At 51.7% G+C, this 20,850-nt stretch overlaps 1 protein-coding gene across 1 annotated transcript in view; it reads right to left on the bottom strand.

The window, feature by feature from the left end:
- Positions 1–20,850, bottom strand: part of tmem178bb (transmembrane protein 178Bb) — a 928,396-nt gene that overhangs the window by 486,168 nt on the left and 421,378 nt on the right. The window contains exon 2 of the mRNA XM_086009740.1: positions 15,225–15,338. Coding sequence (XP_085865866.1) covers positions 15,225–15,338 — 114 coding nt within the window. The remainder of the gene's footprint in view (positions 1–15,224; positions 15,339–20,850) is intronic.

Raw genomic sequence — 20,850 nt, 5'->3', positions numbered from 1 at the left:
AAGTATTGGTGAAGACATGGTGTGGCCGTGATGCCTTCCATACAAAACAGCCTGAAGGAAAATAGGAAAGAATTTGCATTTCTATAGCGCCTTTCATGGCGTCAGGATGTCCCAAAGTGCTTTACAGCGAATGAAGAACTTTTGAAGTGTAGTCACTGTTGTAAAAACATGACAGCCAATTTGCGCACAGCAAGCTCCCACACACAGCAATGTGATAATGACCAGACAATCTATTTTAGTGATGTTGGTTGAGAGATAAATATTGGACAGGACACTGTGGAGAACTCTCCTGCTCTTCTTCGAAATAGTGCCGTGGGATTTTTTACATCCATCCGAGAGAGCAAATGGGGCCTCGGTTTAACATCTCATCCAAAAAACAGCACCTCCGACGGTGCAGCACTCCCTCAGTGCCGCACTGAATCATAGAGTCATAGAATGGTTACAGCACAGGAGGCCATTCAGCCCGTCGAGCCCGTGCTGGCTCTCTACAAGAGCACTTCAGCTAGTCCCACTTCCCGCCTTTTCCCTGTAGCCCTGCAAATTTTTTTTCCTTCAGGTACTTATCCAATTCCCTTTTGAAAGCAGTGCTTGAGTCTGCCTCCAACACCCTTTCAGGCAGTGCATTCCAGATCCTAACCACTTGTTGTGTAAAAATGTTTTTTCCTCATGTCGCCTTTGGTTCTTCTGCCAATCACCTTAAAGCTGTGTCCTCTGGTTCTCGACCCTTCTGCCAATGGGAACAGTTTCTCTCTATCGACTCTGTCAAGATCCATCATGATTTTGAACACTTCTATCAAATCTGCTCTCAATCTTCTCTGCTCCAAGGAGAACAACCCCAGCTTCTCCAGTCTATCCACATAACTGAAGTCCCTCATCCCTGGAACCATTCTTATGAATCTTTTCTCACTGGGAGTGTCAGTCTAGATTACGTGCTTAAGCCTTTGGAGTGGGATTGTGAACTTCTGACTCAGCAGCAAGAGTGCTACCAACTGAGCCATGGCTGACAATTACAGGTTGCTTTTTCAAGTCTGACGGCAGTATCTGGGATCATGGGTCAGAGATAAAGCTACTGTGACGATCTTGTGAACTGCACTGCTCCATGACTCATCACTGAAAATGGCCCCTTTAGACTCATGCACGAAGAATGGCAAGACCTAATAGGTGCTGCAAGATCTGCCTGTGGTTATTGGTGGTTCTCCGATGGCCTAACTGTGCCGTTGGCCTTGCGTGTTGCAGGAACATGGCAAATTCCACAGATCCTGGGGAAAATTTCTGCGGGCAAGTAAGAGCACCCCGGGATCAGGTGCCAATGAGTTCAGGTGCGAGAGGTCGGCGAGCACCTCTTGTTCTTGCTGTGCTCGCGACCTGCCTCTCTCACATCGATGCATATCTCCGACACAAAGGCAGCAGCAGAACAACCAGCTGAGGGTGTGGGCAGATGTGGCAACAGCTGGCGGATCTTGACACCGGTTAACCAGTCAGTAAAGTGATCTGACAGATGCTGCACACATCTGCCGATGTGCTGTGCAGCATTTTCTTTCATGCTGTGACCCTGGGCTTGTAAATCATTCTCCATTTGACAACTAAGTGGGGCGAATTTAACACAAGGTGGAGGATTTTTGTCTGAAACGATCTTTATTTGCTGATAGATCAGTGTGGGCTGTGCACCGTGCGATGTAACCCTGTCACACAGCCGAGAAAGGCCCCAGATTCAATCCCTAGTCTCTGTTGATTTAACTGATCCCAGCCAACGCAGGGGTGGGTGTAACACAACTTGTCTTTATACCGCACCTTTATCGTAGGAAATTGTCCCAAGGCACTTCACAGGAGCGTAATCAGAAAAAAAATTGACACCGAGCCAAAGAAGGAGACATTGGTCAGAGAGGTCGGTTTTAAGGAGGATCTTAAAGGAGGAGAGAGAGGCTGAGAGGTTTCGGGAGGGAATTCCAGAGCTTAGGGCCCAGGCAACTGAAGGCACGGCCGCCAATGGTGGAGCAAAGGGAGTGGGTGATGCATACTTGGCCATAATTGGAGGAGTGCAGAGATCTCAGAGGGTTGTAGGGCTGGAGGAGATTACAGAGATAGGGAGGGGCGAGGCCATGGGGGGATTTGAAAACAAGGATGGGGGTTTTAAAATCATGGCGTTGCTGGACCTGCACTATTCACTGTTAAGGAACAAGGCAAGAAGGTGGAACTAGCTGCACATGCTGTAGAAAAGAACAGGTGGCCACTGATCAGCTCGCTCCGTACAGCTCTGCTTTAAAAGCTGGGCCGTAGCCAGTTTGAGGCAGTAAATCCATTGATAGGTGCAGCCGTAACCAGCTGGTACCCTGCAAGTAACACGCTGCCAGATTTCACTTCCTCATATTCCAGACCTTCTGCCACCAGGAATTGCTCATTCAGAGGGAAGGATCGGCAGTTCAGTTGGATGTCACCCTGCATCCCCTGGGCAGACAGAGAGAGAGAGAGAGAAAGCCCACAGCGCCTGATGATACAGGGGAATCCTGGATGAAACGCATCGCTCTGCAATTGGATTCAGCTTGCACCTTGGGGGCTGCTGCAGCTCACTCAATATTTAATGAGAGCACAGCTCCTGGAGAAAGGGAAAGGTCACCTAGTTTAATAACAAGCTGCTCGAAATCGAGGCCTCTCACCAGGTTAATGATATCATGAATGAGCCAAATTCAAAAACCTTTCCATATCCTCTACCCCCATCCACACTCATTCACACTCACCCTCACACGCGCACTCTCACACGCACACACACGCACTCACACACACGTGCACTCTCACACGCACTCACACACACACTCACTCTCACACTCACACACACTCACCCTCATACACACATACGCGCACTCTCATAGTCACTCTCAGACTCAAACACACACACACACATGCACTCTCACATGCACTCACACATGCACTCACAAACACACGCATCTCACTCACACGCACTCACACACGCGCACCCTCACACACACACACGCTCACACAAACATGCACACGCCTTCTCACACACAAACGCACTCACACACACATGCACACACATGCATTTTCACACACACGCACTCACACACGCACTCTCACACACACACACACTCTCTCACACACACTCATCCTCACATACACACACACTCTCACATGCACTCTCACACACACACACCTACTCACACATATAAATGCACTCTCACACGCACTTACTCACGCACTCCCAAACACGCATCTCACACACACACAAACACACATACTCACGCACACACACACATACTCACGCACACACACACATACTCACACACACATACACGCACTCTCACACACACATGCATTTTCACATGCACTCACACAAACTATCACATGCACTCACACACAAACACTCTCACGCACTCACACACACTCACTCACACACACGCACTCTCACACGCATACACACGCACTCTCACGCATGCACGTGCACTCTTACATGCACTCTCACACGCACATGCCCTCTCACACGCACACACACATGCACACGCCCTCTCACACATACACACACTCTCACATGCACACTCACTCTCACACACACGCGCACTCTCACACACACTCTCTCACACACACGCGCACTCTCACACACACACTCACCCTCACATACGCACTCTCACTCTCACACTCACCCTCACACTCACACACACACACGAACTCTCACACACACAAACAAACACACGCACTCTCTCATGCACTCACACACACATATACATGCACGCTCACATGCACACACATACGCATCTCACACACACATGCACTCTCACATGTACTCACATGCACAGACACACTCACACACACATGCACTGTCACACGTACTCTCACACAAACACACGCACTCACACACACACTCACTCATACTCACATGCACACTCAGATGCACACGCATGCTCACACGCACTCTCATGCACTCTCACACATACACACATACATGCACTCTCACACGCACTCACACACACACATACACATCTCACATGCACTCTCACACAACTACACACACTCTCACTCACACTCAGACACACATACGCATGCACTCGCTCACACTCGCTCGCACTCGCACACACATGCACTCACTCTTGGACACTCACAATCACACACACACTCACAAACACACTCACAAACACAATCATACTCATGTAAGAACATAAGAAATAGGAGCAGGAGTCAGCCATTTGGCCTCTCGAGCCTGCTCCACCATTCAATAAGATCATGGCTGATCTTCTACCTCATTTCCACTTTCCCGCACTATTCCCATATCCCTTGATTCCCTTAATATCCAAAAATCTATTGATCTCTGTCTTGAATATACTCAACGACTGAGCCTCCACAGCCCTCTGGGGTAGAGAATTCCAAAGATTCACCACCCTCTGAGTGAAGAAATTTCTCCTCATCTCAGTCCTAAATGGCCGACTCCTTATTCTGAGACTGTGACCCCTGGTTCTAGACTCCCCAGCCAGGAGGAAACATCCTCCCTGCATCTACCCTGTCAAGCCCTGTAAGAATTTTGTATGTTTCAATGAGATCACCTCTCATTCTTCTAAACTCTAGAGAATATAGGCCTAGTCTACTCAATCTCTCCTCATAGGACAATCCCTACATCCCAGGAACCAGTCTGGTGAACCTTCGTTGCACTCCCTCTATGGCAAGTATATCCTTCCTTAGGTAAGGAAACCAAAACTGTCCACAATACTCCAGGTGTGGTCTCACCAGGGCCCTATATAATTGCAGTAAGATATCTTTACTCTTATACTCAAATCCTCTTGTAATAAAGGCCAACATACCATTTACTTTCCTAATTGCTTGCTGTACCTGCAGGTTAACTTTCAGTGATTGGTGTACAAGGACACCCAGGTCCCTCTGAACACCAACATTTCCCAATCTCTCACTATTTAAAAAATACTCTGCTTTTCTATTTCTCCTACCAAAGTGGATAACTTCACATTTCTCCACATTATATTCCATTTGCCATGTTCTTGCCCACTCACTTAGCCTGTCTATATCCCCTTGAAGCCTCCTTGCATCCTCCTCACAACTTACATTCCCACCCAGCTTTGTATCATCAGCAAACTTGGATATTACATTTGGTCCCCTCATCCAAATCATTGATGTAGATTGTGAATAGCTGAGGCCCAAGCACTGGTCCTTGTGGTACCCCACTAGTTACAGCCTGCCAACCCGAAAATGACCCGTTTATTCCTACTCTCTGTTTTCTGTCCGTTAACCAATCCGCAATCCATGCTAGTATATTACCCCCAATCCCATGAGCCCTAATTTTGTTTAATAACCTTGTGTGGCACCTTATCGAATGCCTTCTGAAAATCCAAATACACCACATCCACTGGTTCCCCCTTATCTATTCTGCTAGTCACAACCTCAAAAAATCTCTAACAGATTTGTCAAACACGATTTCCCTTTCACAAATCCGTGCTGACTCTGCCCAATCCTATTATCATTTTCTAAGTGCCCTGTTACCACGTCCTTAATAATAGATTCTAGCATTTTCCCCACTACTGATGTCAGGCTAACTGGTCTGTAGTTCCCTGTTTTCTCTCTCCCTCCTTTCTTAAATAGTGGGGTTAAAGTTGCTACCTTCCAATCCGCGGGAACCGTTCTAGAATCTATGGAATTTTGGAAAATGACAACCAATGCATCCACTATCTCTATAACCACCCCTTTCAATACCCAAGGATGTAGGCCATCAGGTCCAGGGGATTTATCGGCTTTCAGTCCCGTTAATTTCTCCAGTACCAGTTTTTTACTAATACTAATTTCTTTCAGTTCCTCATTCTCACTGGACCCTTGGTTCTCCACTATTTCCAGGAAGTTTTTGCGTTTTCTTCTGTGAAGACAGACACAAAATATTTGTTTAATTTCTCTGCCATTTCCTTATTCCCCATTATAATTTTTCCTGTCTCAGCCTGTAAGGGACCCACGTTTACTTTCACTAATCTTTTCCTTTTTACATACCTATAGAAGCTTTTACAGTCTGTTTTTATGTTTCTCGCTAGTTTACTCTCATATTCTATTTTCCCTTTCTTTATCAATCCTTTGCTGAATTCTAAAATCCTCCAAATCCTCAGGCTTACTACTCTTTTTGGCAGCATTATAAGCCTCTTCCTTTGATCTAATACTACCTTTAACTTCTCTTGTTAGCCACAGTTGGACCACTTTTCCTGTGAGGTTTTTGTGCCTTAAAGGAATGTATATTTCTGTAAATTATGTATTCTTTAATAAATACTAGCCATTGCTTGTCTACCGTCATACCTTTTAATGTAGTTTCCCAATCTACCTTAACCAACTCACCCCTCATACCTACATCGTTTGCTTTGTTTAGATTTAAGACCCTAGTTTCGGATTTAACTAAATCACTTTCGAACTCAATATAAAATTATGGTCACTCTTCCCTGAAGGCCCCTTTACTACAAGGTTATTAATTAACCCTTTCTCATTGCACAATACCAGATCTAAAATAGCCTGTTCCCGCGTTGGTTCCTCAACATACTGACAGATTTGAGCATTTTTCCTACGACTGATGGTCTGTAGTTCTCTGTTTTCTCTCTCCCTCCTTTCCTAAATAGTGGGGTTAGATTTGCCACCTTCCAATCCGCGGGAACCATTTTAGAATCAGTGGAATTTTGGAAAATGACAACCAATGCATCCACTATCTCTACAGCCACCTCTTTCAAAACCCAAGGATGTAGGCCGTCAGGTCCAGGGGATTTATCGGCTTTCAGTCCCATTAATTTCTCCAGTACTTTTTTTTACTGATACTAATTTCTTTCAGTTCCTCATTCTCGCTAGACCCTTGGTTCTCCATTACACAAACACACTCACACTCAAACACACTCCCACACACACTGACACACACATAAAAACACACATAAACAACAACAACAATAACTTGTATTTATATAGCGCCTTTAACGTAGTAAAATGTCCCAAGGTGCTTCACAGGAGTATTAAAAGACAAAAAAGGAGACGGAAATAGGCGGTCTTAGTTATGCTGCGGATATGTGGTCGGAAGCTCATTTCAGGGTCAAATATGACACCAAGATTGGAAACAGTGTGGTTGAGCCTCAGACAGATGTTAGGGAGAGGGATGGAGTCAGTGGCTAGGGACCGGAGTTTGTAGCGGGGAGTGAAAATCATGGCTTCGGTCGTCCCAATATTTAATTGGAGAAAATGTTTGCTCATCCAGAACTGGATGTCAGACAAGCAGTCAGACAAGTTAGAGACCGTGGAGGGGTCGAGAGACGTGGTAGTGAGGTAGAGCTGGGTGTCGTCAGCATACATGTGGAAACTGATGCTGTGTTTTCGGATGATGTCACCAAGGGGCAACACGTCGATGAGAAATAGGAGGGGCCAAGGATAGATCCTTGGGAGACTCCAGAGGTAACGATGTGGGAGCGGGAAGAGAAGCTGTTGCAGGTGATTCTCTGGCTACAATTAGATAGATAACAATGGAACCAGGCAAGTGCAGTCCCACCCAGCTAGACGACGGTGGAGAGGTGTTGGAGAAGGACGGAGTGGTCAACCGTGTCAAAGGCTGCAGACAATTCGAGAAGGTCGAGGAGGGATAGTTTACCTTTGTCATAGTCACAAAGGATGTCATTTGTGACTTTGATGAGAGCCGTTTCGGTACTGTGGCAAGGGCGGAGACCTGATTGGAGAAATTCAAATATGGAATTGTGAGAAAGATGGGCACGGATTTGGGAGGCGACAACACATTCAAGGACTTGAGAGGAAAGGAAGGTTGGAGATGGGGCGGTAGTTTGCAAGGATGGAGGGGTCAAGGGTTGGGTTTTTGAGGAGAGGGGTGATGACGGCAGATTTGAGGGAGAGGGGTCATACACACACTCACACATACTCACGCACACATACACTCTCACTCACACTCACAGCTTTCGTATTGCCTCCATTAGTTTTAATCTGCCCCAGTTTCCTCCCTTTTTGCACAGAGGGCGCTGATTCCTCGCTGGACTAAGACTGTACAGCCGCTGGCGGCCATCTTAAACTTGCCCAAAGGGCCAGACTTCACCTGTGAATCCGCACAATGGAGGGTCAATTTAACGGGTTCCGTATAGCTTCAATGGGGCCAGATGAATCTGGAACTTGGGCCAAGAAGATAATATGGGGAAAAAATTCAGTTGCTTTGCACCTCCCGTTAGCGTCCTAAGAGGGCGCGGGAGTGGCGCCGCCTACACCTCCCGCGAAATTCAGTGGGAGGTTAGCGGTGGCGGTAACCGGTAGCACCCCGCGGTGTTGCGCCGCTGGCGATGACGTCATTGCTGTGCGCAGCGCCCCGCTCGCACCCCGGCCACGATCTTCGGGAGCGTCCCCTGACTTACCGCCGGACGCTATGTCTGACGGGGTCAGGGGGCCTAGCTGCGGCCGGGGAGGCGCAATTTAAAGGTGAGGTGCGGGGCGGCCATTTTTGTTGCTGGCCGCCTGCCAGCACCTGCCTCCGCTCCCGTCCCCGGCCTCCTTACCCGCGCCCCCCCACCGCGGAGTGCCAGCTGCGCTCCATGAGCGCGGCACTTCTCTCGAGTGCCGGGCTCTTGTGCCAGCACTCCCGATCCCCGGGGGCCCAGCTGAGCCCCGGGTCGCGCTGTGCAAGGCCCCTCCCCTTTAAGAAGGGGAGGAAGGCCTGCAATACTGTGGCGCGATATTCCCTCGCAGCTTCCAGTAGCACCCCATTTCCCTCTTGGGGCGCTACCACTCAAGTTCCATTGCGGGGGCGCTAATTTTTCTGGGGCGCTAAAAGTAGCGCCCTAGCCCTATATTTCTACAGCGTCCTCTGAACATCCCAAAGAGCTTTACAGTCAATGAAGTGTAGTCACTGTTATAATGTAGGAAACGCGGCAGCCAATTTGCACAAACAACAATGTGATAATGACCAGATAATCTGTTTCATTGATGTTGGTTGAGTGATAAATATTGACCAGGACACTGGGGAGAACACCCCTGCTCTTCTTCAAATAGTGGCCATGTGATCTTTTACTTAGAGGGGGAGACAGGACCTCGGTTTAACACTTCATCCAAAAGACAGCACACTCTGACAGTGCAGCATTCCCTCAGTACTGCACTGGAAGTGTCAGCCTGGATTATGTACAGAGTGGGATTATGAACCCACAACCCTTCTTATTGCTCAGAGGTGACTGTGCTACCAACTAGAGCCATGGCTGACAGTACAGTGAGACAGCAGGAGTGGGAACACCCAGCTGATTTGTAACCCTCCCTGACAGAGACCAGTTGTTGGGCTCCAATTGAGATCAGCTGAGCCTAGACTGAGATCGAAGCTGGGGTCTTCTGGCCCGCGTGACTCCGTTTACCCACAAGCCATTGAGGGAGCTTGGTGCGGCATTCGAAAGCCTGCAGCTCCCGGGTCTTGGCTCCCTCCCGCAGGCTCGGTTTGTTTGGAATATGCTGTCCTTGGCTTGAGTTACCAAACGCAGGTCAATCGTTTATTTTTCCTCCTCCCTTGATAAAGAATTCAATCAAAAAATCATTGAACTGCACAGAACCAATAAACCAAGTAAATGAAAAGTGACCTTTCTGGAGAGATTGTGTGCGATTGGTGTTAACTGAGTCGTCACTCGCCTGCTCAGCGCTGTGGGCTCGGGACTGGCCTCGCCATAGCAATTGCTTCAAGTTCACAATAGCTTTGTGATGAGGGGCGGATAGGGGGAGGTGCTGTGGATTAGGCACTGGCCCTTCGGGACCTGGGATCAGATAGGCAGGAGGGAAGTCTCTGCTGCCTGCCGGCTGTAAGGCTTTGGGCAGCCTCAACAACACAAGGCCCTGGAAAGACTGAAACACAAAGATGAGAATTTTACATTTCAGGCTTTGGGGGACCAGGAGCCAATGTAGATCAGTGAGCACAGGGATGATGGACGCACAGGATTCGGTGCAAGTTAGGATACGGGCAGCAGAGTTTTAGATGAGCTGAAGTTCATGGAGGGTGGAAGGCGGGAGGCTAGCCAGGAAAGCATTGGAATAGTCGAGACAATGAGATGGACGAGGCTTTCAGCAGCAGATGGGCTGAAGCAGGGGCGGAGACGGGTGATCTGACGGAGGTGGAAGTAGGCGGTCTTGGTGATGGCGCGGATATGGGGTCGGAAGTTCAGCTCACGGTCAAATGGGACGCCGAGGTTACTTGGTTCATCCTGACACAGTGGCCGTGTGTAATGGAACCGGAGGCTGGGAGCAGAGTTTGTGGCGGGGGGTTGAAGGCAATGGCTTTGGTCTTCCCAATGTTTAACGGGAGGAAATTGCAGCTCATCCAAGACTGGATATCGGACAAACAGTGTGACAACAGGGAGACAGTGGAGGGGTCGAGAGAGGTAAAGCTGGGTGCCGTCAGCATTCTTGTGGAATCTGACATTGTGTTTTCGGATGATGTCGTCGAGGGGCAGCACGTAGATGAGAAATAGAAGGGGCCCAAGGACTCCAGAGGTAACGGTGCGGGGGGTGGGAAGAGAAGCCATTGCAGGAGATGCTCTGGTTACGACAGGATAAATAAAAGTGGAACTAGGTGAGGGCTGTCCCATGCAGTTAGACAATGGAAGAAAGGGTTTGGAGGAGGCAGCGGCACTCTCCCCCTCACCCCCGCCCCCCCAGTTCACACTGACACAATTTTGGGGGTTGACCCTGTCCCGAGTATAGGGAAGCAGTTTTCTGCCTTGATTTATCCCACTAATGATGTTGCTATGCTGCTCTTGGGGAATCAAACACTGCTGGATGATGTGGGTGAGAATTGCTGATCTCAGAAACCTGAGGTAAAATCAGGAATTCCCACCGACCCCGGGTCAATAACAATTTGTTTATAATTTAATACAAGCTGATAGGCTAATTTCCTTGAACATCACATCAGTCACCATCGTTGTTCCCTCAGTTTGATAGTTCAATCTCAGAGTAAAACATCCGAGGCACCAGCTAGGAACCGGGAGTGGTGAATCCCAGAGTGGAGCAGGACCATCCCAGCTGAGCTCGGGCTGACCACAGTGAAGTGCAGAAATCTTGAGTTACAGCTGATGGGCCGGAGAGACTGACCATGTGGCACGCATGCAGGTAATGAGATAAGTGACCAGTGGATTTACATAAGAAATAGGAGCAGGAGTAAACCTTCCAATCCGCTGGGACCATTCCAGAATCTAGGGAATTTTGGAAGATCAAAACCAATGCATCCACTATCTCTTAGCCATCTCTTTTAGAATCCTAGGATTTAGGCCGTCAAGTCCAGGGGACAAAGGTTGGCCAGGACCCTGGGAGGACTCTCTACTCTTCAAATAGTGCCATGGGATATTTTAACACCTTCCTGAACCATTGGACCAGGCAGATGGGACCTCGGTTTAACATCTCATCATATTAGAAAAATATATAAATACGCACTAAATCTGTAATTACATTCTACCAATCCTTAATATTGGAATTTTCCAGAAGATATTGAGAAGCTGTGTCTCTCTTTGTGACCCTAAACAGGATACTGGTAACAGCTGAGCGGAGGATAACTGGACGGGACTGACTGACTGTACCTTTAATATGTCAATTATTTCCCATTCTCTGCACCGCTGTCAACAAACCAGCTGGACAGTCTCATCGACGCTCTCGCTCCTTCAGGTGAGTGATGGGGGATTGTGCTGGCTACAAGCCAGGAGCTCACTGCTTTGTGAGGAGGATGTGAATACTGGCTCTTGAAGAAAGGGGAGGTGATGGCTTAAAACACGGGAGGGAAGCAGTTTTAGAGCAGACAACCAACCAACCAGCGATTTGCAACCGAACAGAAGTGCTGTCAAAAGGAAGATTCCCTCCCATCTCCTACCAGATGGCATTGAGCCATCGCATTGTCCAGGATACTTGTGGGTTTTTTGGGTACAAAAATGGATTCTGTGGTGAATTTGTGGTGGTGCTATGGTTGGCAAACTCTCTGGATTTGGGTTTTACTATGCTTGGCCATTTATTATTGCTATATAAGTAGCTGAAATACACATAGGTGATACACATTTAGAAGCAGTGAATGGTCATCATGGGAGGCCCAGTCTGGGTTATTTATTTAAGCTGTCTGTTCAGATTAGCGGTTAGCAGATGGCCAATACAACAGCTTGTGTCTTCTGTCAATTTCCATGGATTTTAGTTAGTTCCTTAGACTATGCACAGTAAATACACCCTGTGATCAATCGCCGATTAATTCATCACATCCCCTGGAGATGGAGCTCACTGATGGTCAGTGCCATCCAATCCCCTTCTCTCTCCCTCAGTGCCATCCAATCCCCTTCTCTCTCCCTCAGCGCCATCCAATCCCCTTCTCGCTCCCTCAGAGTCATCCAATCCCCTTCCCTCTCCCTCAGAGTCATCCAATCCCCTTCTCTCTCCCTCAGTGTCATCCAATCCCCTTCCCTCTCCCTCAGTGTCATCCAATCCCCTTCTCTCTCCCTCAGAGTCATCCAATCCCCTTCTCTCTCCCTCAGCGCCATCCAATCCCCTTCTCGCTCCCTCAGAGTCATCCAATCCCCTTCCCTCTCCCTCAGTGTCATCCAATCCCCTTCTCTCTCCCCCAGTGTCATCCAATCCCCTTCTCTCTCCCTCAGAGTCATCCAATCCCCTTCCCTCTCCCTCAGAGTCATCCAATCCCCTTCTCTCTCCCTCAGTGTCATCCAATCCCCTTCCCTCTCCCTCAGAGTCATCCAATCCCCTTCCCTCTCCCTCAGAGTCATCCAATCCCCTTCCCTCTCCCTCAGTGTCATCCAATCCCCTTCTCTCTCCCCCAGTGTCATCCAATCCCCTTCTCTCTCCCTCAGTGTCATCCAATCCCCTTCCCTCTCCCTCAGTGTCATCCAATCCCCTTCTCTCTCCCTCAGTGTCATCCAATCCCCTTCCCTCTCCCTCAGAGTCATCCAATCCCCTTCCCTCTCCCTCAGAGTCATCCAATCCCCTTCCCTCTCCCTCAGAGTCATCCAATCCCCTTCCCTCTCCCTCAGAGTCATCCAATCCCCTTCCCTCTCCCTCAGAGTCATCCAATCCCCTTCCCTCTCCCTCAGAGTCATCCAATCCCCTTCTCTCTTCCTCAGAGTCATCCAATCCCCTTCTCTCTCTCCCAGTGTCATCCAATCCCCTTCCCTCTCCCTCAGTGTAATCCAATCCCCTTCCCTCTCCCTCAGAGTCATCCAATCCCCTTCTCTCTCCCTCAGTGTCATCCAATCCCCTTCTCTCTCCCTCAGAGTCAACCAATCCCCTTCTCTCTCCGTCAGTGCCATCCAATCCCCTTCTGGCAATTTCCCAAGAGCTGCCCCCAATGGGCAGGGCCCTTCACACTGTGCAAAGCTCAGAGCCGGGACTGCTAGTGTCACCTGAAGCTTTTGACGCGACTATTGCCTTACAACTATTCCCTGGAGGAGGAGCAGGCTTCCCTCGTTCCAAACAGTCTCACTCTCAGCCGGTTTTGGGCAGAACGTTTGTTTTGTGCAGTGTGCAAGGTTAGAGAGCTGGGGGTCATGGGTCACGGTATATATTAGATTGAACACACAGCCAATGTGGGCTGGCCGCTGGCCGCACGGACAGAGTCCATTTTAAATGAATGGCCACATCATATTGGCTGCATCTATTTCAGTGTCTCGGCAAGTTATTTGCACTGGGAGAATGATGCTACTGTCACTAGGATCTTGGTGAAGTCTAATGGTGGGTGGGTGCCTACTTGCACTGTGAAAAACACCCACCAGTACAATTAAAGACTTTGTTCTTCCAAAGGTGGAGACAAATATTAGCCCAGGATAATGGAGTCTTCAGCTCCTGTCGCACAAATCTACAAACACAGTGATGTATATAGAACAGGATGTACTTAATAATAATCAGTAACAGTGATACACATCAGCAATTGCAACAGTACTGCGCCTTCTGTTCTCTCTCTGTATCTCTCGCCCTGTCTCCCTCTCTGTGTGTCTCTCTCTCACTCGCTCTCTGCCTCTGCCTCTCTCGCTCTCTCTGCCTCTGCCTCTCTGTCTCTCTGTCTGTATCTCTCGCCCTGTCTCCCTCTCTGTGTGTCTCTCTCTCACTCGCTCTCTGTGTCTGTCGCTCTCTCTGTCTTTCTCTCTGCCTCTGTCTCTCTCTCTCTGCCTCTCTCTCTCTCTCTCTGACTCTGTCTCTCTGCCTCTGTCTCTCTCTCTCTCTCTACCTCTCTCTCTCGCTCTGCCTCTGTCTCTCTGTCTCGCTCTGCCTCTGTCTCTCTGCCTCTGTCTCTCTCTTTTCCCCCACCCAGAGGGCCATGTGCTTTGCCTTCGATCCCCAACAGCCCCCTGCCCAGGACTGTGAAGAGCCATGTCACTATCCTCCTAGAGCCCAGCCCCTCCGGATCATTAAACAAAGAAGGGTTACATCTGGGGAGAGCATTTTGAGCTGTGGAACAGTAGCTGGGTCCAGGTCTCTTATTGGTGGGGATAGTGGGAGCAATTTGACATGATGTAATAAGGGTATCACACAATGTTAAAGCATATTGGATGAAGCATGCCTTTTGGGAGCGATACATTAAACAGTCCTGTAATAAGATGACTGGCCATTAATTGTTATAAATCCACCAGGCCAGGAATCCTCTCTGGCAAGTGCAATATCCAACGTAATGGTAATGTTGCTTTAAGAATATTCTGGGCTCATTGCATCCTATCTAACTGTTACATAGGTAATCGATACGCTTAAATTCAGAGTGAGCAGGTTAAAACAAGGTACAGACCGAGCATAGAAATGCAGACATTAAAGGATTGATGTTTCTACAACTTAAAGCTCATGTATTTGTTCTGTAATATGTGTGTGAAGGGGGCGACATTGCATACAGACAGTACAGCAGGCGACTAGAAAGATCACGGGAGCTTCCAACCAGATAACTGTGTGAAATTATTGAATGTTGTTTTACCTCAACTCAGCACAGTCCCCACGACCAGCGGGACAACACCATCACAGCACCGTGTGAACAATCCGCTTACACCCTCCGAGCCCCACTCATCAAACAGCAAGCCCCCCCCACCCTGTTCATTTCAGCCAGGTTAATGTCCCGTAGAAATCACCTTTGTGCAAACAAGCCGCTGAAATCCCACCAAATGACAGCAATCACCACATGCCATAACCAGAAACCGCAGACTGGTACAGCCATAGAATCACAAAGGCCACCACATGGTCCCTTTAAGAGAGAGGTTACCAGTAAAAGATTGGAGACTTACGCAGGGAGTGCCACTCATCTTGCCGGATGGTTTTTGTGATGTTGTATGAAAGGTTTTTCGGAAGGATTGCTGAGGAGTAGTGATATTTGATTGGTGTACATCTGTCTATCACACCTGAGGGGAGAAAAAAACAAAGGGTGTTAAGTACATTTGGCAAACATATTGCACATCACATCTCCCGCACAGCTCACCCACTCTGGTTTCTATTACCGTGAAGCTCCTCTCTCGGTCTCCCTCTGTCTCTCCCTCTGTCTCTCCCTCTGTCTCTATGTCATTCTCTTTCTCTCTGTCTCTGTCTCCCCATCTCTGTCTCTCTGTCTGTCCATCTATCTGGTTCTTCCTCTCATTTCTTCTGACTGAGTCTGTGACCAAATATCTAATATAAAACACACCTGGGTGAAAGTCAACCACTTTAGCGCAGTCCTAAAGAACGAGCGGGGTAGATTCCCCAAGGATTCTCCTGCCGGGCTACCGTGACTGCGGCGGAAACACCATGAACACGTGCAAACAGGACTTGCGCCAAATTTCCGCTGAAGTTACACGGGGTTACGGAAAAGCCCTAAATACATTCACCCTCAAAACGTTATTTGCCCTGCCAACTTACGCCCTTCCCCCCCGAAGGCCCCCGCACGTGCCGTAGTAAATGCAGCCCTCCGACACCTCGTCCAATTGGCCAATCCTCATGTGCGAGCCTAGAGAGTGAGTCTCGGCAGATTACCCCACAGTGGAGGCTACCACAGCCGAGACTGATCCCCGTCCTCGTTCAGTATCCACGCCTGCACGCTTTCCAGCGAGGGGGTGACTGGATAGCGACCGGAGGCAGGAGCCCTGGCAGATAATTTCCTCTCTGGCCCAGAGCCACTGAATCCAATTGCTGCTCCAGCTAATACCAACAAACTCAGCGCCCAGAATTTGCGGTCCTGATGACGGTGAACTGGCAGCTCATCTGCTGCTGAAACCCGCAGCCATGCCTTTGTTACCTCCAGACTTGACTATTCCAACGCACTCCTGTCCGGCCTCCCATCTTCTACCCTTCATAAACTTGAGCTCATCCAAAACTCTGCTACCCCGTGTCCTAACTCACACCGTTCACCCATCACTCCCTGTGCTCACTGCCCCGTGTCCTAACTCACACCGTTCACCCATCACTCCCTGTGCTCACTGCCCCGTGTCCTAACTCACACCGTTCACCCATCACCCCCTGTGCTCACTGCCCCGTGTCCTAACTCACACCGCTCACCCATCACCCGCTGTGCTCACTGCCCCGTGTCCTAACTCACACCCAGTCCCGTTCACCCCCTGTGCTCACTGCCCCGTGTCCTAACTCACACCGTTCACCCATCACTCCCTGTGCTCACTGCCCCGTGTCCAAACTCACACCGTTCACCCATCACTCCCTGTGCTCACTGCCCCGTGTCCAAACTCACACCGTTCACCCATCACTCCCTGTGCTCACTGCCCCGTGTCCTAACTCGCACCGAGTCCCGTTCACCCATCACCCCCTGTGCTCACTGTCCCGTGTCCGAACTCACACCCAGTCCCGTTCACCCATCACCCCGTGCTCACTGCCCCGTGTCCTAACTCACACCCAGTCCCGTTCACCCATCACCCCCTGTGCTCACTGCCCCGTGTCCTAACTCACACCCAGTCCCGTTCACCCATCACCCCCTGTGCTCACTGCCCCATGTCCTAACTCAAACCCAGACCCGTTCACCCATCGCCCCCTGTGCTCACTGCCCCGTGTCCAAACCCGCACCCAGTCCCGTTCACCCATCACCCTCTGTGCTCACTGCCCCATGTCCTAACTCACACCCAGTCCCGTTCACCCATCGCCCCCTGTGCTCACTGCCCCGTGTCCTAACTCACACCCAGTCCCATTCACCCATCACCCCCTGTGCTCACTGCCCCGTGTTCTAACTCACACCCAGTCCCGTTCACCCATCACCCCCTGTGCACACTGCCCCGTGTCCTAACTCACACCCAGTCCCGTTCACCCATCACCCCCTGTGCTCACTGCCCCGTGTCCTAACTCACACCCAGTCCCGTTCACCCATCACCCCTGTGCTCACTGCCCCGTGTCCTAACTCGCACCCAGTCCCGTTCACCCATCACCCCCTGTGCTCACTGCCTCGTGTCCGAACTCACACCCGGTCCCGTACACCCATCACCCCCTGTGCTCACTGCCCCGTGTCCTAACTCACACCCAGTCCTGTTCACCCATCACCCCCTGTGCTCACTGCCCCGTGTCCTAACTCACACCCAGTCCCGTTCACCCATCACCCCCTGTGCTCACTGCCCCGTGTCCTAACTCACACCCAGTCCCGTTCACCCATCACCCCCTGTGCTCACTGCCCTGTGTCCTAACTCACCCAGCCCCGTTCACCCATCACCCCCTGTGCTCACTGCCCCGTGTCCTAACTCACACCCAGTCCCGTTCACCCATCACCCCCTGTGCTCACTGCCCTGTGTCCTAACTCACCCAGCCCCGTTCACCCATCACCCCCTGTGCTCACTGCCCCGTGTCCTAACTCACACCCAGTCCCGTTCACCCATCACCCCCTGTGCTCACTGTCCCGTGTCCTAACTCACACCCAGTCCCGTTCACCCATCACCCCCTGTGCTCACTGCCCCGTGTCCTAACTCACACCCAGTCCCGTTCACCCATCACCCCCTGTGCTCACTGCCCCGTGTCCTAACTCACACCCAGTCCCGTTCACCCATCACCCCCTGTGCTCACTGCCCCGTGTCCTAACTCACACCCAGTCCCGTTCACCCATCACCCCCTGTGCTCACTGTCCCGTGTCCTAACTCACACCCAGTCCCGTTCACCCATCACCCCCTGTGCTCACTGTCCCGTGTCCTAACTCACACCCAGTCCCGTTCACCCATCACCCCCTGTGCTCACTGCCCCGTGTCCGAACTCACACCCAGTCCCGTTCACCCATCACCCCTGTGCTCACTGCCCCGTGTCCTAACTCACACCCAGTCCCGTTCACCCATCACCCCGTGCTCTCTGCCCCGTGTCCTAACTCACACCCAGTCCCGTTCACCCATCACCCGCTGTGCTCACTGCCCCGTGCCCTAACACACACCGAGTCCCGTTCACCCATCACCCCCTGTGCTCACTGCCCCGTGTCCTAACTCGCACCCAGTCCCGTTCACCCATCACCCCCTGTGCTCACTGCCCCGTGTCCTAACTCACACCCAGTCCCGTACACCCATCACCCCCTGTGCTCACTGCCCTGTGTCCTAACTCACCCAGCCCCGTTCACCCATCACCCCCTGTGCTCACTGCCCCGTGTCCTAACTCACACCCAGTCCCGTTCACCCATCACCCCCTGTGCTCACTGCCCCGTGTCCTAACTCACACCGAGTCCCGTTCACCCATCACCCCCTGTGCTCACTGCCCCGTGTCCTAACTCACACCCAGTCCCGTTCACCCATCACCCCCTGTGCTCACTGCCCCGTGTCCTAACTCACACCCAGTCCCGTTCACCCATCACCCCCTGTGCTCACTGCCCCGTGTCCTAACTCGCACCGAGTCCCGTTCATCCATCACCCCCTGTGCTCACTGCCCCGTGTCCTAACTCGCACCCAGTCCCGTTCACCCATCACCCCGTGCTCACTGCCCCGTGTCCTAACTCACGCCCAGTCCCATTCACCCATCACCCCCTGTGCTCACTGCCCTGTGTCCGAATTCACACCCAGTCCCGTTCACCCATCACCCCCTGTGCTCACTGCCCCGTGTCCTAACTCACACCCAGTCCCGTTCACCCATCACCCCCTGTGCTCACTGCCCCGTGTCCTAACTCGCACCCAGTCCCGTTCACCCATCACCCCCTGTGCTCACTGCCCCGTGTCCTAACTCACACCCAGTCCCGTTCACCCATCACCCCCTGTGCTCACTGCCCCGTGTCCTAACTCACACCCAGTCCCGTTCACCCATCACCCCCTGTGCTCACTGCCCCGTGTCCTAACTCACACCCAGTCCCGTTCACCCATCACCCCCTGTGCTCACTGCCCCGTGTCCTAACTCACACCCAGTCCCGTTCACCCATCACCCCCTGTGCTCACTGGCCCGTGTCCTAACTCACACCCAGTCCCGTTCTCCCATCACCCCCTGTGCTCACTGCCCCGTGTCCTAACTCACACCCAGTCCCGTTCACCCATCACCCCCTGTGCTCACTGCCCCGTGTCCTAACTCACACCCAGTCCCGTTCACCCAGCACCCCGTGCTCACTGCCACGTGTCCTAACTCACACCCAGTCCCGTTCACCCATCACCCCCTGTGCTCACTGCCCCGTGTCCTAACTCACACCCAGTCCCGTTCACCCATCACCCCCTGTGCTCGCTGCCCCGTGTCCTAACTCACACCCAGTCCCGTTCACCCATCACCCCCTGTGCTCACTGCCCCGTGTCCTAACTCACACCCAGTCCCGTTCGCCCATCACCCCCTGTGCTCACTGCCCCGTGTCCTAACTCGCACCCAGTCCCGTTCACCCATCACCCCCTGTGCTCGCTGCCCCGTGTCCAAACTCACACCCAGTCCCGTTCACCCATCACCCCCTGTGCTCACTGCCCCGTGTCCTAACTCACACCAAGTCCCGTTCGCCCATCACCCCCTGTGCTCACTGCCCCGTGTCCTAACCCGCACCAAGTCCCGTTCACCCATCACCCCCTGTGGTCACTGCCCCGTGTCCTAACGCACACCCAGTCCCGTTCACACCATCACCCCCTGTGCTCACTGCCCCGTGTCCTAACTCACACCCAGTCCCGTTCACACATCACCCCCTGTGCTCACTGCCCCGTGTCCTAACTCACACCCAGTCCCGTTCACCCATCACCCCCGTGCTCACTGCCCCGTGTCCTAACTCACATCCAGTCCCGTTCACCCATCACCCCCTGTGCTCACTGCCCCGTGTCCTAACTCGCACCCAGTCCCGTTCACCCATCACCCCCTGTGCTCACTGCCCCATGTCCGAACTCACACCCAGTCCCTTTCGCCCATCACCCCCTGTGATCACTGCCCCGTGTCCTAACTCACACCCAGTCCCGTTCACCCATCACCCCCTGTGCTCACTGCCCCGTGTCCTAACTCGCACCCAGTCCCGTTCAACCATCCCCGCTGTGCTCGCTGACCTACACTGGCTCCCGGTCCAGCAATGCCTCAGTTTTAAAATTCTTGTCTTCATTTACAAATCCTTCCATACCTCGCTCCTCCATACCTCGCCCCTCCATGGCCTCGCCCCCTCCATACCTCGCCCCTCCATACCTCGCCCCTCCATACCTCGCCCCTCCATACCTCGCCCCTCCATACCTCGCCCCTCCATACCTCGCCCCTCCATACCTCGCCCCTCCATATCTCGCCCCTCCATACCTCGCCCCTCCATACCTCGCCCCTCCTTGGCCTCACTCCTCTATACCTCGCCCCTCCATACCTCGCTCCTCCATACCTCGCCCCTCCATACCTCGCTCCTCCATACCTCGCCCCTCCATACCTCGCCCCTCCATACCTCGTCCCTCCATAGCTCGCCCCTCCATACCTCGCCCCTGCATGGCCTCGCTCCTCTATACCTTGCCCCTCCTTGGCCTCGCTCCTCTATACCTCATCCCTCCATACCTCGCC

This window comes from Somniosus microcephalus, chromosome 16, assembly GCF_052327205.1.
Source record: "Somniosus microcephalus isolate GS21.2 chromosome 16, FLI_Smic_1.0, whole genome shotgun sequence".
NCBI classification, from domain to species: Eukaryota; Metazoa; Chordata; class Chondrichthyes; order Squaliformes; family Somniosidae; genus Somniosus; species Somniosus microcephalus.
This window is presented reverse-complemented; position numbering and strand designations above follow the sequence as displayed.